The 24,932-nt window shown below is 37.0% G+C and overlaps 1 protein-coding gene across 3 annotated transcripts; it reads left to right on the top strand.

The window, feature by feature from the left end:
• The first annotated feature begins 1,516 nt into the window (after positions 1 to 1,516).
• LOC127434637 (uncharacterized) lies at positions 1,517 to 24,617 on the top strand. 3 transcript variants are annotated; one of them, XM_051687516.1, is made up of 17 exons: positions 1,517 to 1,644; positions 2,416 to 2,522; positions 2,920 to 3,050; positions 3,318 to 3,475; positions 6,394 to 6,552; positions 6,877 to 7,336; positions 8,680 to 8,781; positions 11,033 to 11,123; positions 13,926 to 14,146; positions 14,271 to 14,513; positions 16,189 to 16,287; positions 16,366 to 16,559; positions 16,812 to 16,986; positions 17,565 to 17,721; positions 20,269 to 20,422; positions 22,899 to 23,010; positions 23,111 to 24,617. In XM_051687516.1, exons 1-17 carry the CDS (start codon positions 1,630 to 1,632, stop codon positions 23,314 to 23,316), a joined length of 2,784 nt encoding a protein of 927 aa, XP_051543476.1. In that variant the 5' UTR covers positions 1,517 to 1,629; the 3' UTR covers positions 23,317 to 24,617. The 3 variants fall into 3 exon arrangements, with proteins under 3 accessions (XP_051543476.1, XP_051543477.1, XP_051543478.1); XM_051687517.1 differs by having other exon boundaries at positions 3,360 to 3,475; positions 23,111 to 24,615; XM_051687518.1 differs by lacking the exons at positions 17,565 to 17,721; positions 22,899 to 23,010; positions 23,111 to 24,617 and having other exon boundaries at positions 20,269 to 20,412.
• Positions 24,618 to 24,932: the final 315 nt, after the last annotated feature.

Genomic DNA, 24,932 nt, shown 5'->3' with positions numbered 1-24,932 from the left:
AGGAATCAATGGCAAAATTTTGAAATGTGTTACAAGTAACAATGGAATAGTTACTAGTCACTATTGGAATACATACTAGTATATAATGAATAAGTAATAGTATTTCATAAATAAGTACTAGTACCTAATGAATAAGTACTAGTATCTACTGAATAAGAACTAGTAGCTAATGAATAAGTACTAGTATCAAATGAATAATTACTAGTATCAAATTAATATCTATTGAATAAGTACTAGTATGTAATAAATAAATACTAGTATCTATTGAATAAGTACTAGTACCTAATGAATAAGTACTAGTACTTTTTGAATAAATACTAGTACCTAATGAATAAGCACTAGTACCTAATGAATAAGTACTAGTATCTAATGGAATATTTTCTAGTCACTAAAAGTACTAGTAAAATAAATATGGATACTAGTAAGTTTTAAGGAATAAATGTCAAAACAGCTTGCCATACACATGTAAGATGATGTCCGATTCGCGAACGAGTCGTTTGTTTGTTCTGATTCATTTTGATGATCCGGTCGAGCCGATTCGCAATCAGTAAAGGGTTGACTCGGAGTAAAACTGTGAGGCGGGAACATTGATAACATATTGTTAGCAATATCCTGAATAATAATTATTAATATATTGATAATTAACATTGTTGACTGATATTACTTATAATATTGGAACATCATTGTTCATTGTGCTGTTAACAATGTACCTTTAAGGTAGACACCATATTTAATTTCAAAATATGAAAATGAGGTCGCAAGGAATATCTAATCTAAATTCACAACAGGTGTTTATCAGAGTATTTTGTCTAATGGTAATGTTGTTGTGATGTATTTTCAACTTTCATCGACCGAATAATAAACACTAAGGTACACAGCAGTACACAAAATTCATTGAACAAACTGTACTTCTATTCCTCAAAGTCTTTTTATTGATTCATGTCGATTTATGTCATTGATAAAAATGCCATTAACACTGATTGAAATTCATAGCCTGTTGTTAAATCAATACCAAACAATAAAAACGGAATATAATTAAACATAACGCGATAAACAGCAATTTGATGTTTACTAGAAAAATGAAACATAAATGCAGCACGAGGAGAAAAAAATTGGCGAATCTTTTTAAACGGTTCGTTTAAACGAACCATCCAAACGAATCGAATCGCTAAAATGAATCTAACATCCCAAAGTTAACATTCAACATGTCCAATGACATCTGCCGGCCAAAATGCTTACTGCATGCCACAAATAAAAATAAAACCCTCTGCAAAAAAGGGAATAGTTGCTTTACAAGGCAAACGACGGTTTTCGTAATTCTCTAACACTGTGTAATGAATGAAGTAGTAAGTTCTTCTGCGCCTCTCTTGGGTGGAGACGCGCCGTCACCTTTAAAAACACTAGCACGAGATGTGATTGACAGCTTCAATGTTCTACCGCGGCTGTCCTTAAAGGGCGTTCCCAACTGTCAGTCATCCAATCAGCGTCGAGCGTATTGTCCAGGACGGAACTTGTGACGCAAGCGGCCAAGCACTTTCGTCACCATTCTGTGCGGACAATCAATAACAGCTTCTGCAAAGTGTCAACAAAGCCAGCTATTGAGCATTTTGGAGGATATTTATTACAGATATGGACTCCACATCGGTAAGCGAACATTGTGATGATTCAGAATCGCTCATTTGCCTATTGCAAAGCTTATTGCATTGCTATATTAGCCTGTCGAACTTGGATAAAACATGATAAACTGTGACAAGTGCGTCAAGTTTCTAGAGACCGGCAGCATGCCTAAGCTTCACTTTGTGCTTGTTAAAGCTTTAAGTTATACAGTCATTGTTACTCTAACACTTTAAGATCGCAAGGAAGTGTGCAGTGGGCCTATAGGCATCAGGAAAGCCTCTCGGGACTTCCATCCAAAACATTAGTGATTTTAGATACTTTAGCTGCATGCATTTGCATGAGCTTGTCAAGTGTATATGTATAATAGTCACATAAACACCCACCTAAACAACACTTTTTGTATGTTGAGTGGTTTAAACTGTTCTTTTTAGGTAGTTTTAGAGTTATGCCTTGGCCCACTCACTTTGGACTTGTTTTTAACATGATCTGATAGATAGAAATAAAAATAATAATAATAAAAAAAAAACAAAAACAAGTAATTTGCATTGGAATTGAAGCATGATCTTGTTGCTCAAAATATTCTAGGAATAGGAGCTTATGTAATTTAAGATTAAAATAGGAAAAATTGGTTGTATATAAACTGTCAAACACGGCACTAATGGATGCACCATATGATTACATCAACTGTTACTTTTTTGTAACAATGTATAATAAAAGTTATTATGTACATTAAAATGTGAAAGTTTGATGGCATTCTAACTATTTGATTTTAAGACTAACTATTTTTATTTTTTTTAGACTATTGGGGGGTTCATGAGAACCCTTACTGAGATGGGTTTCAGTGAAGATCAGATTCAATCGGCAATGCAAGCAGGTTTCTTCTCTGTACCAGAAGCAGCTGAATGGTAAATACTTTTAAGACGTCGCATACATATTTTTGCTTTTTATAGCCTACCTAAAATTACTGTTAAGAGGTGGGAATAAGTTTATATAGGTTATATCAGTCTGATTGAAGGCACACAATCTATGTTAATGATCGAAAATTGTATACCCTGCGTTGTATAAATGCTTGAAAATCAAAACAATGCAAGAGCATTCTGTTGGAAGTAATTTTTAATCAAGTTATTACTTTTTCCATTATTAATACTGTATAGCTTGCCTTTAGCATGTACAGTATGCAACATACTCGCCTTTCTAGTTTAATTCAGTGCCTGCAGGACATAATAGCAATGTTAATAGATAGCATTGTGTTTTATAATCAGACAGAACATTCCCTCATTTGTTCGTCCATTTGCTCTGAAGGCTTTTACAGGGTGGGAGTCCACGGCATAAATTAGTCAAGCAGTCTTCACAGCCACTAGAGACGGCGTTCTCCGCGTTCAACCCTCCCAAAGATGCTCAGTGCTCCAGCAACTCACAGTCTGAAACAACAGGTAAAAAAAAAACAAATGCCACACACTTTCAGTACAGTTTGTTGGTTTACTCATTGTTTTTGGATGGCATAGGTCCACTTCTTTTTCACAAGAGGGTCAAACTTCTGCTGGGAAGGAAAATGTGATTACAAATAGCCTCACATGTGACTCAGAAGTCATGTGGCATTACGCAATAGTATACAGTGGATTATTAGGAGTACACTTACGCCAATACTGGATTCTGATAATTATGTAATGCCGAGGAATGCTGTTTATTTATTTTTGGAGGTCCTTCTTTGGTTTTGGCAACCCCCTCTAACACTCCCACAGGAAATGAACGTCCACCCCTGGAAACACGGATCAAACAGGACAAGAGTAACTTCCATGAGCAGCAGAGGCAGCGAGTTGCCCAGGAGGCACGGGCAGAAAGGAGACAGAAAAAACAGGTAAATCTGTGTTAAGTTACACAGTGTATGAAAATCAACAAATGATAACGGAATAGTTTACCCAGGAAATGCAAGCTCTGGGACTACCTCTGTGGGACAGAAAAGGTCAAGAATGTGAAGGTGAAGAATAGTTTAGTTTTTTGAAGAAAAAAAAAAAAAAGAAAAGTGGTCAACCGATATTTGGTATTTTTACAGTGCATCCGGAAAGTATTCACAGCGCTTCACTTTTTCCACATTTTATTATGTTACAGCCTTATTCCAAAATGGATTAAATTCATTATTTTCCTCAATTCTACAAACAATACCCCATAATGACAACGTGAAAGAAGTTTGTTTGAAGTCTTTGCAAATGTATTAAAAATAAAAAAAAACGGGGGAAAAAAAAAAAACATGTGCATAAGTATTCACAGCCTTTGCTCAATACTTTGTTGAAGCACCTTTGGCACCAAATACAGCCTCAAGTCTTTTTGAGTATGATGCTACAAGCTTGGCACACCTATTTTTGGGCAGTTTCTCCCATTCTTCTTTGCAGGACCTCTCAAGCTCCATCAGGTTGGATGGGGAGCTTCGGAGCACAGCCATTTTCAGATCTCTCCAGAGATGTTCAATCGGGTTCAAGTCTGGGCTCTGGCTGGGCCACTCAAGGACATTCACAGAGTTGTCCCGGAGCCACTCCTTTGTTATCTTGGCTGTGTGCTTAGGGTCGTTGTCCTGTTGGAAGATGAACCTTCACCCCAGTCTGAGGTCCAGAGCGCTCTGGAGCAGGTTTTCATCAAGGATGTCTCTGTACATTGCTGCATTCATCTTTCCCTCGATCCTGACTAGTCTCCCAGTTCCTGCCACTGAAAAACATCCCCACAGCATGATGCTGCCACCACCATGCTTCACTGTAGGGATGGTATTGGCCAGGTGATGAGCGGTGCCTGGTTTCCTCCAGACATGACGCTTGCCATTCAGGCCAAAAGAGTTCAGTCTTTGTTTCTCATGGTCTGAGAGTCCTTCAGGTGCCTTTTGGCAAACTCCAGGCGGGCTGTCATGTGCCTTTTACTGAGGAGTGGCTTCCGTCTGGCCACTCTACCATACAGGCCTGATCGGTGGAGTACTGCAGAGATGCTGGAGCTCTGTCAGAGTGACCATCGGGTTCTTGGTCACCTCCCTGACTAAGGCCCTTCTCCCCCGATCGCTCAGTTTGGCCAGGCGGCCAGCTCTAGGAAGAGTCCTGGTGGTTCCAAACTTCTTCCATTTACGGATGATGGAGGCCACTGTGCTCATTGGGACCTTCAATGCTGCAGAAATGTTTCTGTATCCTTCCCCAGATCTGTGCCTTGATACAATCCTGTCTCGGAGGTCTACAGACAATTCCTTGGTCTTCATGGCTTGGTTTGTGCTCTGACATGCACTGTTAACTGTGGGACCTTATATAGACAGGTGTGTGCCTTTCCAAATCATGTCCAATCAACTGAATTTACCACAGGTGGACTCCAATCAAGTTGTAGAAACATCTCAAGGATGATCAGTGGAAACAGGATGCACCTGAGCTCAATTTTGAGTGTCATGGCAAAGGCTGTGAATACTTATGTACATGTGATTTTTTTCGTTTTTATTTTTAATAAATTAGCAAAGATTGCAAACAAATTTCTTTCACGTTGTCATTATGGGGTATTGTTTGTAGAATGTTGAGGAAAATAATGAATTTAATCCATTTTGGAATAAGGCTGTAACATAATAAAATGTGGAAAAAGTGAAGCGCTGTGAATACTTTCCGGATGCACTGTAAATACAATATATTTACCCGTTTGGACGGTAAGTTTTGCGAGCCGTGACGGCACCGAGAAAAGCCTGCTTGCATGTGAAAGAACCATCTGAAACATGTAAACGACATGTAAATAAAACTTTTATAATACAGTATACCATCTAAACAAAATGATTGAATATCTTTTAAAGATTTAATTCACAAACATCACAAGCTTGTGCAGATTTACACAAGTGAGCAAGCAAGCAACTTTGAATTCAAAGCGCAAAAATCTGGTCAAGATTTTCACTAAATAGTAAATAAGATTACAGTTTGTTTCTTACAAACCTTATCATATGCCTTTAGAATAGGGCATGAGATGCATTAAATAATTTATTAGACTTCTGCGTCCTTTTTGAAGTTTGAAGGTGAGGTGGTCACCATCCACTGCCATTGAATGACAGCACTGAGCAGAATACAGAATATGCTATCTACCATCTAAATTTTTTTAATTTTAATTTTAATTTTGAGTAACTATAATGCAAAATAAAAGTGAATTTTATTTCTTGCAATTTTATGTAAATGTTATTTACTATCATATTAAATTGTGTGATTTCATTTACATGTCAACATTATATCAGCCCATCGGCATTGGCCACAAAAAAAATCCACCGGCCGATAACTAGAAAACACTCTTGGCCACTCTTTTATATATGTATATACTGTATAATGGGTAATGAAATTGAATGGGGACTGAGGCTGTCAAGCTATATTCCAAAATGTTGCACTAAAATCCAATATTCAGAAATGTAAGTTGTTATTCACTGAAAATCTTGCCCTCCTCTGTAGCTCTCAGATCAAATATGGACCCATTAGGCACATCACGTTAGGTCTGACGTCAAACATCATTAGTTTGCATATCTTTTGCCACATCCATGATCCATAACACCAACACCCTGCTCTCTCTCTCAGGTTTTATCAGGTTTGAATTTGTTGTCATTTTTAAGCATGACAGCCCCAGTCCCCATTCATTTTCGTTGATTAGAAAAAAAGCTGTGTGGATATTCTGCCTAACATCTTTTTTTTGTGCTCCACAAAAGAACAAATTGCATGGATTTGGAGTAAATGATGACAGAATTTTCATTTTTGGGTGAACTATCCCTTTAAGTGTTTGCTTTGTAATAAGGAGCGTGAGTTGGTGTTGAAGAGGATAGCGGAGGACCGGCGCAGTCAGCAAGAGAAGGCCCATTCTGAAGCCACTGCAGAGACCTCTCCATCCAGTGGACAGGGACAGAGACTTGGTGGACTTGTGGATACAAGCGTGGACAACCACTGTACCCTCATGGTAACTGATAACAGTTTAAGGGTTCTCACGGTCGATATTGCTCTTCTGTAGGAAAACTTGCTGGCAAGCCATAGTGATGTCTGATTTATAAGCAAATTGTTCTTCTGAGTCAATGAATAGGTCAAAATCAAAATGTTTAAAAAAAAATCTGTATCCAGCAATCACAAATGCCTGGAAAAATCATGGAATTTCATTGGTCAAAAAGGGTGGGAACCCTAGTGTATGCATTTTCTTACAACTGTTGCTGCCAGTTACATAAATAAACTGCAGAGTTATTTGGTTTAAAGTCTAACCTGTTTGATTTGTTTGTGTCTGACGTTGTAGATTCGTCTTCCCTCTGGGGAATCTTTACGTGAACGTTTCCCTTCAGACACTCCTCTAAGCCAGGTTGTTGAATACATTGCTGGTCGCCACCCTACTCTTCCTGCCTTCTCCCTCCTGCAAGGATTTCCTCGCAAACGCTTCGGTGAAGCTGAGCTGGCCTGCTCCCTCCGGTCTTTAGGACTAACTCCCAATGCTGCACTATGCATACAGACCACACCCCCTGAAACACCCCAGGACCCGCCCAGTCCAGCCTCCCAATTGGCTGTTGTAGGGCAGCCAGAAGCAGAATTACATGAAGAGCCAGTGGGGCCACCCAATGAACTGCCCCAAGAGGAGGCCAGAGCTTTAGAGGAAATGGTGGTAGCCCCACCCCTGCCTCATCAGCTGTGGGAGGAAGCAGTGGGGTATGCTGGGATCCCTGGTGTTGGACCTCCACTCCCAGGACCTTCTCACTACTGGGGTAAGAATACTTAAAGGAGTAGTTCACCCAAAAATGAAAATTCTCTCACCATTTACTCACCCTCATGCCATCCCAGATGTGTATGACTTTCTTTCTTATGCAGAACACAAATGAAGATTTTTAGAAAAATATTTCAGCTCTGTAGGTCCATAAAATGCAAGTGAATGGTGGCCAGAACTTTGAAGCTCAAAAAAGCACATAAAGGACACCTCCAGTGGTTTCATTAAAGCCTTGTGAAGCGATTGAATCGGTTTTGGGTGAGAACCGACCAAAATATAACTTTTTTCATTATATATCTTGACAGCAGTCTCCTTGGCGATTTCAAGCTCGGTTACACTTCCTAGCACCATCTAGCACTGTGTATGCATGAAGCAAATAAATAGTGTTTAAAAGCAATCAAAAACCAGGTTACATAAAAAAACAGTCTAAAAACTAGCCGTTTTGGTACTAACAGCAGTACCTACTCCCCTCCCTGAACAATTGAGGCCGAGTATATTTGCACTCAAGCAGTGATTGTATAACCTTGTCCATGTACTCAAACACTTGCCGTCCATCTTTTTTCCTAATTTAAATACACAATTTTTCCGCCTTTGCTAATTGGAACAAACCATTTTTTTTAAATAAAATTAACCCTCACCTCCCCATTTTTAAATACGAAATCTTTGAATAAATACATAAGAATTAGTTAAAATGAGAGTTAAAAACAAAACCAATTTATAGTACGGATAACACAACAAAACCCCTATACAACCCCTATACAAAATGGTGAGTAAAACAATAAATAAGTCCATGGAACACAGTAAAATTCCGTGATTGAGACCAATTCACAGGCTCTTCATCACAGATGTATTTAGGATAGTGTGCTTATCACTTTTTAAAGGAATATTCCAGGTTCAGTTCAAGTTAAACTCATTCAGCATTTGTGGCATAATGTTGATTACCACAAAAATTGATTTCGACATGCTTCTTTTCTTTAAAAAACAAAAATCTGGGTTACAGTGAGGCTTTATCTCAATAATCCCCTTTAATTGGACGCTTGCATTCATGAAATACATTAATCATGGCTGACTGCAAATTGCAAATTTCTACAGTGGCATGGGAAACTGAAAGCGTTTTTGCAATATGCATAAACAAAATTTTTTACTGAGTGCACCTTTAAAAACTGGTAATGGGTTTGCCGTTGTGTTGGGTCTCCGCTTGATGAACAATGTAAAACACTGAAGTACTGTAAAATCAGTTGATTGCACTACTCTACACAACTGTTCTTGTCATTTGAAAATTCAAGCGATCTTTTGTTAAAAATAAAATAAAAAAATAGCATACTTTTTTCCCCAAACTAATAGGACGAGGCCAGAAACTGGTGCAAGGTGATGCTGAAGATGAAGAACCTTTGGAAAATGAGGAGCAACCAGAAGAAATTGTTTTACCTCCTTATGATTTCAACGGTAAATACCATTTTCATTTTGACTAGATTTTTACATTTTCGGAAGGAAGTGTGAGTGTTGCTTGCCCAGGCATTACTGTCCACTCACTAAGGTGTATGAGGTTATCATCTTTGGGACTCTAAATAAAAAAAAAAATGTGTACGGGAATGATAATGAATAGACTGTATGCCAAATTTCATTAAGGGCTTGTCATCTAAATTAAAGGATTATTCCCCCAAAAATGAAATTTCCCTCATCATTTACACACCCTCATTACATCCCAGATGTGTATGACTTTCTTCAGCAGAACACAAACAAAGATTTTTAGAAGAATATCTCAGCTCTGCTGGTCTGCACAATGCAAGTGAATGGTGACCAGAATTCAGAAGGTCCAAAAAGGATATAAATTCAGCATAAAAGTAATCCGGATGACTCCAGTGGTTAAATCCATATCTTCAGAAGCGATATGATAAGTGTAGGTGAGAAACAGATAAACATTTAAGTCATTTTTTACTATAAATCTCCACTTTCACTTTTATGTTCTTTTTCTTTTGTTTTTAGCGATTCACATTCTTCATGTATATCTCCACCTGCAGGGCAGGGAGGGGAATTTATAGTAAAAAAGGACTTACCCACATCTATCATGTCACTTCTGAAGATATGGTTTTAACCACTGGAGTTGTATGGATTACTTTTATGCTGCCTTTATGTCCATTTTGAAGCTTAAAGTTCAGGCCACCATTCACTTGCATTGAATGGACCTACAGAGCTGAGATATTCTTCTTAAAATCTTTGTGTTCTGCAGAAGAAAGAAAGTCATCCACATGTGGGATGGCATGAGGGTGAATAGATGATGAGAGAATTTTTATTTTGGGGGGAACTATCTCTTTGTGATCCAGCTAATCATAAAGAATCCTTAAAAACATCCAGAGAACTGCAGGTTTGTGTGCTCTCGCTGAAACTCACGGTTCATAACTCCAAATTAGAAAGAGACTAAACAATTATGGTTTCATTGGAATGGTTTGGTCATGGTTTACTGCTAGTATTGCCTTAGAAAGGCAAAACTACACCAACATTGAAACATGGAAAATGGCAAAAATTAAAATAAATGTTCAACTAAAGTTATTTTAGCTGTGAATATTCACATGGCTTTTGTCAGAGTGACAGAGACAGGCTTTCGTGTCACGGATCATGAAACATTGGGTTATTGATTTCAGAAATATCAATATTGCTGCCATTGCAGATTTGCTATTTCTATACTCAAGTCAGAGTCATAGATCTTTGTTCCATAGTCCCACATAGGACAACACGTGGTTCCTTAGTGAATGACCAAAGTGTGAGAAACCCAGGGAACTCGGGCAGATTGGGAAAGAGGTGAATGCCCTTGCTTGTCCCAGTTTAGACCCTGTTTATAAGTAAAAACCCTTTCACCTCTTTCCAATGACACAACTTGCAACCGGCAAGCGGTAGAAGAACCGTATTGACTCTTTCCATTGGAAAATTAAATCTGGAGATTTCAGATGCTGCCACAGAACATATCTGACTAAAGAAGTGCTTTGGACCTAATTTTAAGATGCTGTGAATTGACAGTGGTGTTCATACGTTAATTTATTTGCAAGAAACTCGAATTATCTGCAGCTGCATTGATTTAGCACACCGTCCTGTAACTATGCTAATATATGGTAATTATCCTCTGTTCTTTCCAAGGCAACTGTTTTCATATTGAGGCTGTGTAATTGAATGCTTGCTTAATTTGCTATCAGCAAGTTTTAATTTATGTGTAATTAGTTTACTTGATGTGCCTTTGGATTGTTCAGGTAAATCTTAATTGTTCTTTAAAATAAATATTTTACATAAATAGCAGTCTAATCTACGTCCCCATTGTAATGGAAAACCTGAACATTTATATTTTAAAATTCATGGAAATTCATAAAATCTTTAAAAATCTTTGAGAAGTTATGGAACTTCTTTAGTCAATATAATGTTTTCTAGTCTTGCTCATCTTTAAAATATTTTATCGGCTAGTATTTGCATTTTTTTTTTTATTTGTGAGTGCAATCTCTTTAATCTCTATGCAGTTTCTATCAGTACATGGTTAAAGGTGTGGTAAACATGTCCCTTGTACCACATTTTTGAGTAAGATAGAATAAATTGTGTATCTTTCGGGGGGTTAAACATATTTTCAGTAAAAATGAAAATGCAATATTAAGAATACTCCATCCACATTGTATAGAATTGTAAAGAGAACTTGTTCTTTCTCTTACTTTGGCAGGACTGCCTCGGTTGCCCTTCTTCTTTGAGAACAGGGTGAGAGGGGGACTGGAGCCGAGACATCACTGGCCAGAACAAGGCAATAGACTCAGGTAAGACTTAAGCCTGAAATTAGAATTGGGCTTTGTGGCTTTAAGTCCTTGTCTGTTAGCTCTGAGGTCATCTAATGCTAGCACACTTCTAAAAGTTGACCAAAAAACTTATCTTGAACTCATAGCATATACACATTTATATAGCAATTAAATGCTCTCTAGAATGAAAAAGTCAATCCCTCTAATACCACCTGCATCTGACTAGTAATACTGTAATAAGTAGCAAATCGTGGTTCATGGCTGTGACGTAAACTTGGCTATTTCAAGGAGATTTTTAAAGAGGACTAATAACATGTATTGATATGTCTAAGGCTCTTTGAAAATTTTTTATTTTTCCATATTCCATTTGTTTGATTTTTGTTTTTTTCCTACATTATTTGTTTTCCATGTAATTTTTTCTGAATTCCATGTTTTAAAGTTCAATTACATTTTATCATCAAAAGGGTGTCTAATCAAATTAATTCACAAAACTTTAATCAAATGAAAATGAAACAATTTTCATTTCAAATTTATCAAAGTGCTTCTTTACAGATCCTCTCCGCACATTCCAAAAAACAACACTCGTGTAATATTTTATTTTATTTTATTTTACTTTACAAAATTGCTGTAAAACAGAGTATTATAAATGAAAACATTGATGAAAACTACTTTTCAGTACAACAGCACACTTGCTTGTGAGATATTGCTTAAATATAGTTATTTATATTAGTATTACATTAAATATAAATTTGACTAAACAGTAGTAATATATTTCTGTCGTAATTTCTGCAATTTCATGGTTAAATCGAGCTTTCATTTTGGCGTAAACTGAGTGAAGACTTTTCACAGGGTTCCAACGCGTCCTAGAAAACCTGGAATTTTGCAATGCAGTTTAGTCATGGAAAATTAGAAAAATACCTAAATGTCCTGGAAAATAATTCTTTGTCTTGGAAAATGTTTAGTATAATAGAACTGTTTGACTGTGTTGCTAACAGGGTTTTTGTGACGTACAAAAACATGGTAACATTTGGGGTTTTGGGATAGGAGTCAAATACACATTCGTATCGTTTTGTCACTACCAGCGGCTGCGCATTGTGAAACGACGTCATCGGTTAACTGTCATGAATGAATCCCTGTCATATACTTTCTCATCTCTGATACTTAGCTCTGATTAAATAGTTTAAGTATTAATATGCTGACTGTAGTACAGAATATTATTTTTTTTCGTTCCAACATTGCTGTTGTATTAACCAGAAAAACATTTGAGTTATAAACTTTCAACAATGATGGCGGTCAGACCACTGATTTTTTTTTAAAAACCAATTCACACCCTGAGTTGTTAGCGTGGTGTTTCAGCTTTCACACCTTGTGATGTGAATCTTTTTTTTTTATTTTGTATTTTTATAATTCAGTGATCGGAGTGTGCTTATACCGCGGTTACCACATGTAGTATGTGGAAAACACGGATGGAATCACAGATCACATTAGCTATATAATGCAGAACTTCATGGAACATGACATACTTGGATGGAAATTAATGTTTGAATGCACAATTAATCAAATTAAAATTGCGATATGTCCTAGTGTGATAATTAAACTGCAAACGTCTGTGATTTAATTGAATAAATAAACTGTATAATCTGCAAGTGATGCGCTCTTCAAAATAAATGTGTGAAGCTGGCCGCTCATACATTGAAAACACCTCATCATGATCATCACACGCGCTCTTGTGTGTATGAGATGACAGAGAGTAGAGCACTCTGAAGTGAGCAGCACATACAGATATGTACTGTCTTTATTTAATTCAATCACAGCTTTACAGGGATTAATAATCACACTGGGCCATGAAGAAAACTGCTGATCTGGAGGTAAGAAACTACCATTAAAAACACACAGAAACGCCAAAGTGAAAGCTCGATTTAAATGGGCACATTAATTTTTGCTTGAATATTACACTTGTTGGGCACATAAAATGGCCTGCAAAAATGTGCCATGAAAAGAGAGTTTCTGTGTGTGGTTGTTTCTCAACTTTGGACAAGTAGTTCCGAGATGACCAAGTGTCATTTTTAACCCTCAAAAGGCTGCAGTTTAATTAAATAAATATAGTCTGCATGTACTGTGTGCTTCATAGTGAACGAACAGCGCCGCTCTGCTCTCTGTCATCTGCTACACATACAAAGAGCATACATGATGCTCATGATGCTGTGTTTTCAGCAAATGAACATCTTCACACATTCACTTTGAAGTGTGCAACACATGCAGAGTATATGTTTAGTTAATTAAAGTGCTGTCTTTTGCTGTTTAATCATCACAGTATGACATATCACAATTTTAATTTATTAATCTGTCAAACTCTGTGTTGTATAGTTAATTTTGTTTATATGACTGGATTCCAAGAGTCTGTCAGCATTTTCTGCATCCTGGAAATCATAGGGCCCTACAGTAAATGTCCCTTCCAAACTTTAAATTTCAATAGGAAGGCGATTTCATGGAGTCTGCTTTGATGCATAATATATTGTACTTTAAATTGTTGTAATTTTTGCATCATTAAAATAATCAAAATTTGAATTCTGATAAGTGTGTAATTGACATTTGTTTAAGCGTCATTACCACTGCATGCTAAACCCTGCATCCGACTGACAATCCACCCACAGTCCAACTGAACCACGTGCTATATGCAGTCACAATATATGAAACAGTAGACCGATCCAGAAGAAATTGTCTATTGTTTAAATTTTCTTAGGTTGAAGCAAACTTATTTGAACAATAAATGAACCAGTGAGTGGATTTGTGAATGTGAATCTTATTGGTTGTGTGCTGAAGGGAGGTGGAGCCTGTTAATCCAGCAGCAGGCCCTGAGGAGGGCCGTGCATTACGAGGGGCTGCAGGTCAAGCTGCAGTGCAGCGTTTACAGAGAGCAGCCCGTCATGATGAGCAGCAGGGGACACATGGGCAGCCCTCACCCCCCAAAAAAGCCTTCAAGACCCCCCGCGTGGCCTCTCTCTGCTCCATGGCAACCAGGGCCACCGTTAACCTCATGACAGGTCAGAAAGAGACTAAATATTGTTTACCAAATTACATAAGTGCTTCCAGGTTCAATACATACTTGTATTAAACCTGGAATATTCCGTCAAGAAATTCCATTGACCATGAGTGTGCATTTCTCAGCTCCCAGCATGCAGTACAGCAGTAGTCTGGCGTGTTTGACCCCAGAGCTGGCTGAACAGTTGTTGGCTCACATGGCCCGTGAGCGTCTCCTCCGACCACGTACACTGGAACTTTTCTTTGGCTGCCCGCTGCAGAAGTTTGTCCTAAACTGCTACCCGTACACCACCAATGAGCTGCTACGGCAACTGAGGGCCTTTTCCTGCCTCAAACATCTCAGCTTTGTCAACTCGCCACTCATCACAGGTGTGTGTGTTTGTGTGTTCATCTTGCACTGTTATTTGAGAATTGCTTAGCAGAGACTCTCTAAATTCTGTTATCAAGTACTCACCCTCATGCCATTCCAAACCAGAACTGAATTTCAACTTTCTTACTTCTGTGCAACACAAAATTAGATATCAGGACGAATTTTGACGCCTGTTCTTTTCCATAAAACAAAAGTAAATGGGTACTGGGGCTGTCAATCTCCAAAAATTACCCAGTATAAAGCACCATAAAAGCAGTCCATACTACTGTTGTGCTTTATTCCAAGTCTTCTGAAGCCGTATGATAGCTTTGTGTAAGGAATTTACAGAAACGTATATTGTTATTATGGTAACATTTTAGTTATTAGAAGAGAACCGGTTCCATTTAAAAAAAACAAAATACCAGAACTGATTTTCATGACTTATAGTTCTGATAACGGTTCTTAAATGTGCATTTTTCCACCGATGCGGATGGAACACCATACTAAAGTACTTTGACCATGTTTCCTACTGTGCTTAGTGGCAGCAGTGACTCTGAATTTACAATGTTAAACACAGCGCAAATGACTCCAATGAGCCAATTCATTTGAATCTACACTGTGACCAGTGTAATCCGATTTTCGAACGAATGACTCTTATGAGCCTGTTCTTTTGAATCTACAGTACAGCCAGACGATTCCCTACCAAATGAATTACTCTTATGACCCGGTTCTTTTCATTGAATCAAAAACACTTCAGTCAGAGAAATTACTGAATTAATAATAATCTCACTAATCTGGAAGTTAAGACTTCCTTCATGCCAAACTTGAAATGAACCAAGAACTGTTACTGTGTTAAAGGAATAGTTCACCCAAAAATGAAAATTCTCTCATCATTTACTCACCCTCTTGTCATCCCAGATGCGTATGACTTTCTTTCTTCTGCAGAACACAAATTAAGATTTTTTTTAGAAGAATATCTCAGCTCTGTTGGTCCTCACAATGCAAGTGAATGGTGATCAGACTTTTGTAGCTCAAGAAATCACATAAAGGCAGCATAAATGTAATCCATAAGACCCCAGTGGTTAAATATATATCTTCTGAAGCAATATAATAGTTCTGAGTGACAAACAGAACAATATTTAAGTCCTTTTTTACTGTAAATCTCTACTTTCACATATCTGAAAGTCACATGTGGTGCCTGTTTAGTTTCACTTACACATCTGAAAGTGAAAGTTAAAAGTGGAGATTTAGAGTCAGAAAGGTCTTAAATATTGTTTTGTTTCTCACCCACACCTATTATATTGCTTTTGAAGATATGGATTTAAACATTGGAGTCTTATGGATTACTTTTATGTTTCTATATGTGATTACAAAGGTCTGATCACCATTCACTTGCATTGTGTTGATCTACAGAGCTGAGATATATTTCTAAATATCTTCATTTGTGTTCTGCAGATGAAAGAAAGTCAAACACATCTGGGATGGCATGAGGGTGAGTAAATGATAAGAGAATTTTCATTTTTCAGTGAACTATCCATTTAATAGGCCTAGAAATACAGTATTACAAGCTTTGTTGTAATCAGTGGAATTTTATTAAAAAATAAATACAAATAAATTCCTTAATGTTTTACATGTAAAGGTGAGAATTCATCATTTGCCCCTTTTTTATTTCTTTTTTTTTTTTTTTTTTCTCAGATGCTGGACTTTGTGTATTGTCCAACCTCTCAAAACTGCAGCATCTCAACCTGTCCTCCTGTAGCAAGCTAACAGACAGCTGCCTACAGCATATCGCAGGTGAGACCTAATAACAGAAACCACATCCAATCGATTATCATGGGACAAAAAGATTTATTCCTTTCTGTCTTTTCTCAGGACTCTGCAGTCTCACGTTCCTGGCTCTGGACCAGACCAAAGTAAGCGACACAGGTCTGTTGATGTTTCTGCAATCAGGCTCCTCTGTGCTCTGCCAGCTCAGTCTGAATCAAACAGCCATCACTGAGAGCACATTGGCAGCGCTGACCACATGTGTACCGCAGCTACGAATGCTCAGCATCAAACACACCAAGGTAATACACAAACATCTGTATGCGTGGATGTAAACCCAGCAATAGTCAGTATGTCTATGCCACACAAATGCCCCCCTCAAAAGCAGCACTCCCTGCCTGTCAGCTTTTACAATCTTAGTGGTGAGGCAGTTATAGCACTTGATTTTAATGTTGTTTAGACTGCAACGATGTGGCGTTTAAATAGAGTGCACTATGCTCTGTTCTATTGCATCCCACGACTGTATATTTAGCTTGTGTATTTTTTGCCTTCAGGTGAGTGATGTGTCTGCACTCGCAGAGCTCCGAAACCTGCAGACGCTTCACCTGGATGGCACAGGTGTGCAGGAAAATTCTCTCCAGTGCCTAGCAACCCACCCCAGCCTGTCAGCTCTCAGTCTGGCTGGCATACCAGTCGCAGATGGAAATCACACGTTAGAGATCATTTCAGGTAATGGCAAACCGAGAGCTGGAAATATGTTTGACTGTGGATTTGTGTGGCTGTTTTTGAAGCAACAGTTTACTCAAAAATGAAAATTCTGTCAGCATTTACTCACTCTCATGGCATTCCAAATCTTTATGATTCCTCAGTGGAACACAAAATTTGATATTTTGAAGAGTGTTCATGCTGCTCTAGTCCATGCAATGAAAGCATATGAAAGTCAAGCTCCAAAAAGGACTAAAAAGCACCATAAAATGTATTCACTGAAAATCTGCCTTTCAGTTTAGCTCTCAAATCTCATTTACACTTCTGCATATTTAAGCTTTTGGTGTTTGAATGTGTGTAAAGTAATATAGGTTTGGAACAACATGAGGGTGAGTAAATGAGGACATAATTTTCATTTTTGGTTGAACTAAGAAAGGAATTGCACTGGAGGGGATTTGTTTACAGTATGTGTGTCTATGCAGTATTTTGGGGGGGCATGCTTAAACTGTTTGTATGTTCTCAGTCCAAATTACAAAAGGCACTTTTGGCTGCTGTATCAACAAACTAGGAGCACTTACCACATTGTTTGATATCTTTTGCAGGCCTGAGGCTTACCCAGTTGACGCTACCTGGCAGACACTCTGTTACAGATAGTGGACTCTTGTTTCTCTGCAGACAAACTTTGCTGTTAGAGCTCGATCTAAAAGATTACACTCAGCTGACTGACCATGGCATTACACAGCTTGCCACCATGACTAGGTAGAGCTTTAATCGGCTTTAGTCAGCTGTTTAAGTTAGTGGTAACACTTTACAGTGAGGTTCTATTTGTTAACATTAGTTAACAACATTAGTCAACATGCTAACAATGAACAATACTTTTTTAAGCATTTGTTAATCTTAGTAAATGTTAATTTCAACATATACTAATTAGGGCTGTCAGTAGATCCAAAAATGTTAATCGCAATTAATCTCGTAATTTTTCATAGTTAATCACAATTAATCTCAGATTTTAATAGTAAAATTTGACTCTATACTTATTTCCTGTCATATTGCATTTATTTGTTCTTTGGAAAGAACATCACAATAGAACAAAACAATACAGTATGTAACAAAAATGCTTTATTAACATTTTCCAAACTACACAGTATAAACTTTTTTTTTTTCTCCCCAGTTTGGAATGCCCAATTCCCAATGCGTTCTAAGTCCTCGTGGTGGCGTAGTGACTCGCCTCAATCCGGGTGGCGGAGGACGAACCTCAGTTGCCTCTGTGTCTGAGACCGTCAATCCGTGCATCTTATCACTTGGCTTGTTGAGTGCGTTACCGCAGAGACATAGTGCATGTGGAGGCTTCACGCTATTCTCTGCGGCATCCACGCACAACTCACCACACGCCTCACTGAGAGCAAACCACATTATAGTGACCACGAGGAGGTTACCCCATGTGACTCTACCCTCCCTAGCAACCGGGCCAATTTGGTTGCTTAGGAGACCTGGCTGGAGTCACTCAGCACACCCTGGATTCGAACTTGCGACTCCAGGGGTGGTAGTCAGCATCTTTACTACCCAGGCCCCCCCAATCTGAGTAACATTAAACATTTCACAAAGTGTAAGTGGGATGTTGACAGATGCGCCTTAAAACCTCATTTAATATTAATCAGTCGGCAGGCTGTCTTTTCACTTTAGATTTGGAATGCACATGATTTGTTTCAGGGCGTCCAGCGCTGCATTGAACTCCATATGAAAAGCGCGTCTTGTTCTGCTTTTAGCGGTGGCACTTCCAATGTAAAGATAATTCATCCGGACTGTCCGGCGATCATTAGCTGACACTTCTAAAGCTCGGTGGCAATGGGTACAAAGTTGAAATTAGATTAAATTTGAGTAGAGCATCAACAGGGAGAAAAACTAGCTGCACAGCGGGCTTGTAAGAATTGACATGCTTATGTGGTAAATTGCTGACTTACACAAGACACGTGAAGGACATCAGTGAAGTTCCACGAAGTACCTTCAGCATTAGTTTTATACGAGGTTCTTTCTCCAGCACTTGATCATTGGCATTCACTGTTGTGTATTCATTTTTAGCGTGGATACGAATGTCCTCACTGGACACATCGCAAAGGCCCCGCCCTCTAACAGTGTTTACAACTCACACGGAGCTGAATAAAATGTCGGAATCTAATATCAAATCGGTACGTGCCTTAATCACGATTAAGAAAAATTAACACGTTAAACATTTTAAATTAAACATGCGTTAACACTGACAGCACTAATACTAATACATTTTTAAATCAAAAGTTGTATTTGTTAAAATTATTTAATGCACTATGAATTAACGTGAATTAACAATGAACAATTGTATTTTGATTAACTAACATTAACAAAGATTAATTAATGCTGTAAAAATATGTAGTTAATTGTTTGTTCATGATACCTAATGCATTAACTAATGTTAATGAATGGAACCTTATTGTAAAGTGTTAAGTTAGTTTAAAACAGCCATGGATTGAATGTTTTCTTTCAGAAATGTGTTAAAAAGGTTATCTGATTAGAACCATAGACAAATGTTTGACTTTTTACGTAAACATTTTTCAGTGTACTATGAAAACACAGTGTAACTTTCCTCCACAGTCCAAAAAGACCATTTGTTAAAACTAAATTGCAAAAACAGCTTGTTCTTAAATCCTTGGAAAACTGAATACATTAAAGGAATATTCCAGGTTCAATTCAAGTTAAGCTCAATTGACAGCATTTGTGGCATAATGATGATTACCACAAAAGTAATTTCGACTCATCCCTCCTTTTCTTGAAAAATAAAAAATAAAGAAATAGCAAAAATCTGGGTTACAGTGAGGCACTTATCATAGAAGTGAATGGGGCCAATCTGTAAACATAAACATACTAACTGTTCCAAAAGTATAGCCACAAGATGTAAACAGTATGGATGTTAACATGATTTTAGTGTGATGAAATCGCTTACTAAACTTTTCTGTGTAAAGTTTTATCAGATTTTTACCATCTTTTTTGCCATGACTACATAATGACGTAAACACCGTAATCCAGCTAAAACAGCGATTTAAGCAACTTTACAGCTCAAATAATACACAAGTTTTAACAGAAGAATTAATGTAAGTGCTTTTATCAAATTATAAGCTTCACATTTCTGCCTTTAAACCCTCCAAAAATTGCCCCCATTCACATCCATTGTAAGTGCCTCACTGTAACCTCGATATTTTTATTTATTTATAATATTCAACCTTTTTCCATTTTAATAAAGAAGGTGATTCGATCCTCTTCCTTGTCTCCTTATAGGTTAAAGAAGCTGTCTCTTAGCAACACTCAGGTGAGTGACACTGGGCTACAGGGATTGGTCAGTCTGAAAGAGCTGCAGGAGCTGTGTCTCGACCGTACTGCCGTCACCAGTAGGGGAGTTGCTGCCCTGGTCACACATTTACCACATCTGCAGGTATGGTCCATTATTTAGGAGTATTGAATGAATATGCAGTGGGGCCAAAAAAAAGTTTGTAATCCAGTTTTTTTCATTAATAATGATATTTTATTATATAAAATCCTAAAAAAAATCTGTAGAAATTGTACTGCATAGAAAATCTATGCAAATATCTCTTTTAAACCAAATTAAATTGACCAGTAGTTTAGCGTTAATTGCATCAGGGAAATAACAAAGATTTTTTTTGAGTGCAATCTGTAGTAATACATAGAAGGTAGGGCTGGGAGATCAGCAGTGACAGAAATACTCAAACCAGCCCATCTGGCACCAACAATCATCCATGGTCCAAATCATTGAGATCACATTTTTACCCATTCTGATGGTTGATGTGAACATTAACTGAAGCTCCTGACCCATATCTGAATTATTTTATGCAATTCACTGCTGCCACATGATTGGCTGATTAGATAATTGCATGGATGATTGTTGGTGCCAGACAGGCTGGTTTGAGTATTTCTGTAACTGCTGATGTCCTGGGATTTTCACACACAACAGTCTCTAGAATTTACTCCGAATGGAGCCAAAAACAAAAACATCCTGTGAGCGACAGTTCTGTGGATGGAAATGCCTTGTTGATGAGAGAGGTCAACAGAGAATGGCCAGACTGGTTCGAACTGACAAAGTCTACGGTAACTCAGATAACCGCTCTGTACGATTGTGGTGAGAAAAATAGCATCTCAGAATGCTATTCTGAGATACGGGTTGGCGCTGTTTTGGTAGCACGAGGGGGACCTGCACAGTACTAGGCTGGTGGTTTTAATGTTGTGGCTGATCGGTGTATATACAGTACTGTGCAAAAGTCTTAGGCACAATAGATGTTTTACAAAAAGATTTGTCTTTAGACAGTTATTTTATATCTGCTTGAGGGTGTCAGTAAGAAATATCAATTTTAGATTTCAACATTCCTTTTGCGAATAGAATAGAATAGAATAGAATAGAAGAACATGGAGCCCTGCAACAGATGGCATGGACCCCACAGACACCCAAACATCCTATCATCCTAAGCTTGGAACATCCTATCTGCCAACAACCAGTTCCAGGTGTACCTAGGAGAATTGGTGCTGTTTTGATAGCAAGGGTGGTCACACAAAATATTAATTTAGCTTTTTTTATGTTTACTGGACTGTGCATGACATTAATTGATAAAAACTATTAATGGCATTATTTAAAAAAAAATGCCATTAATAAAAAAAAAAATATATATATATACATATACAAACAATATACGATGCAATTTCAAGACATGTTTATTGATGGAACACATGGATTAGTAAATTTTTAAATTGCTAAAAATTTGAAAAAAATAATCATCATAAAATAAAATTGGAAAAATTATTATTTTTGTAATCTACCTAGTAATATGGTCCCCTGTATAATTAACAGCATTAGCAGAGAGAAAATTTCTTTCATTTGTTAAAAAAAGAAATGGCCATTTTAAAGGGATAGTTCACCCAAAAATGAAAATTCTCTCATCGTTTACTCACCCTCATTCCATCCCAGATGTGTATGACTTCTTTCTTCTGCAAAACACAAATAAAGAATTTTAGAAGAATATTTCAACTTTGTAGGTCCATACAATGCAAGTGAATGGTGGCCAGAACTTTGAATATCCAAAAATCACATAAAGCCAGCATAAAAATAATCTATATGACTCCAGTGGTTTAATCCATGTCTTCAGAAGCAATGTGATAGGTGTGGGTGAGAAACAGATCAATATTTAAGTCTTTTTTTACTAACAGTCTCCACTTTCACATTCTTCTTCTTTTGCTTTTTGGTGATTTGCATTCTTCGTGCATATCGCCACCTTCTGGCTGGACAAAAGTGGAGATTTCTAGTAAATAAGGAATTGTTGATCTGTTTCTCACCCATCGCTTCAGAAGAAATGGATTAAACCACTAGAGTCGTATGGTTTACTTTTATGCTGCCTTTGTGTGATTTTTGCAGAATCAAAGATCTGGCCACCATTCATTTGCATTGTGAGGACCAACAGAGCTGAGATAATCTTCTAAAAATCTTAATTTGTGTTCTACAGAAGAAAGTCATATACATCTGGGATGGTGTTAGGGTGAGTAAATGATAAGAGAATTTTCATTTTTGAGTGAACTATCCCTAAATGAAATATACCCATATGAATTGGAATTGAACTGAATCTGGAAATATGTATCAATACCCAGCCCTAATAGAAAGGAAGCATGTTTGGGATGAATAGAGTTACAATAACACTAATTTAAATTCGACACAGCACTATTTCAGCATTGATTGTGCCTGCTTAAACTGGCTTCCAGATGATAAATGAATAAGACACAGGTTTTTGCACTGAAATACAGCATGCAAAAGTGAATACACTCCTCTTGTTTATTAAGCATTTATGCCAATGCATGATTATGGTTACGTTCAGTGTTTGAATGCTTCAACTATTGTGGTTATTTTCTAGGTGATGGGTTTGGCTAGTACACAAGTGGGTGACACAGTGATCAGACGGGGTTTAGTTCACTGTCCACAGCTGCTTAAACTCAACCTCAGCAGAACCAGAATCACAGATCATGGTACGATTGCAGACACACAATGCAATTCCCTCCATAAACCCTAATTTTTCAGTAGGCCTCTATAAAAGAACTGTTTTCTAACATGATGTATTTTTATTAGGTCTGAAGTTCCTGTGTCGTATGCAGTTAAGTCAAGTGAATCTAGATGGCACAGGTGTAACTCTAGTTGGCATTGCCAACCTGATCTCCGCCTGCCCTCATCTTACCAGCGTACGAGCCAGTCATACCCGTGCCATACCGCCAGAGCAACAGTCTGATGATGATAATGACAATGACAGCAGTGTCAACAATCACCCACGATCCTAGTCTTTCCTTTGAACATCTTACTTTTTTTGCATCTCAGCGGAAAGATTCTTTCAAACTTCCTTTGTTTTGGAGAAAAGTGGTTTATACTCCTTTATCCATAAAGTAGCACTACAATCTCACTTGAGTTCGACAATCAAGTTGAAAAACTTAGTTGAATGTTATTACAAAAAAAACTATTGTTAGCGTTACGAACAAAGTGTTCATATTTAAGCTGCATTTTTGTCTGTAAAAGAACATTTCAGTGTGCCATTGATGTGCACATTTTTGCAACATTTTGCATTTTTTTGTAAAGCAATCTTAATGATTTATCAAAATATTAAAAAATATTGACCACTTGTAATACAATAATAATAAAAAGACATTAAATGGACATTAAGAGACTAAGGCATTCTAGTTGCCATGTGTGGCAATAGTTTATTAATAATGAAGCTGTTTATTCTGTCTCACCCAAATATTGAAAATTAACTTTTTGCATGACAGATGTAGAAATAAATTTTGTACATGGAATATTGCTGGGAATTTGTGCATGACCACTTTAATTCTATAAGGATATTATATATATATATATATATATATAAAGAATGAAAAGTGAATGAAAATAGATGTTAATTAACTACACTGTTTGATTTGATGTGAATATATTTTGAATACATTCATCTGTATGATTGAAGAACTAACTGGAAAGTTATTTTAAACTTGTTTGTGCACACATTTGCAATGAAAGTAGAATTGTTTAAATGTAGTTTAAAATGTTTAATTTACATAGTTCAGGGAATACATGCCAGGCTATATGTATGTATGTACTATTTTATTTTATTCACATTTAAATTTAGACGTTATTAGTCTAATGGCATCAACTAAATCCAGATTTATATTAGTTTGTTAACTTAAAGTACATCTGTCCTTATCCTACACAGCTTATATCTAGTTAAAACCTTGATTATGATATGTTCAGTTGCCAAATTGACACAATGTAATTAATCAACCGTACAGTTATGAAGCAAATGGTTGTTGAAATGGTACTTGGGAAAAACAAATGAATAGTATAATCACAGGCATATCAAAGCACTGGCATTCGACTGTTTTTGTAGATGGTATAAAGGCTTGCGTTTATGCATTTATGTGCTGTTGAAAATATGAAAAAAAAAAAAAAACCTCTCTGGAAGAATTATCTATGCATTAAAATATATTTGATCAGTTTCTAAATTCCACACATGAACATACTTGGACTGCACCTCGTTTCTCTGTTTATATTGAAGCTGTCATGTTAGATATAATTCATGATATTATTGATAGAATTTGATCCAAAGTCAAGTTTAGTTATAGCTGTATGCCTTTATGCATAATATATATATATATATATATATATATATATATATATATATATATATATATATATTAGAAATACACTGTTTTTATGAACAGTCTTTTACATATTCAGAACTCAGAAGCCAGTTAATGACACAACATAAACATGATTTAAAGCATGGTCACAATGTCACTAATTTCCTTACATATAATTTGTGACTTTGAAATTAATTTCACAGCATTGCATTGCTATAAATTATAAAACTTTGTTTAATCAAGGTTTAAAAAAATCATTACATTTATTTAGC

Source organism: Myxocyprinus asiaticus, chromosome 44 (assembly GCF_019703515.2).
Source record: "Myxocyprinus asiaticus isolate MX2 ecotype Aquarium Trade chromosome 44, UBuf_Myxa_2, whole genome shotgun sequence".
Classification (NCBI taxonomy): domain Eukaryota; kingdom Metazoa; phylum Chordata; class Actinopteri; order Cypriniformes; family Catostomidae; genus Myxocyprinus; species Myxocyprinus asiaticus.
Note: the sequence above shows the minus strand (reverse complement) of the source record. Positions and strands in the feature narration are given on the sequence as shown.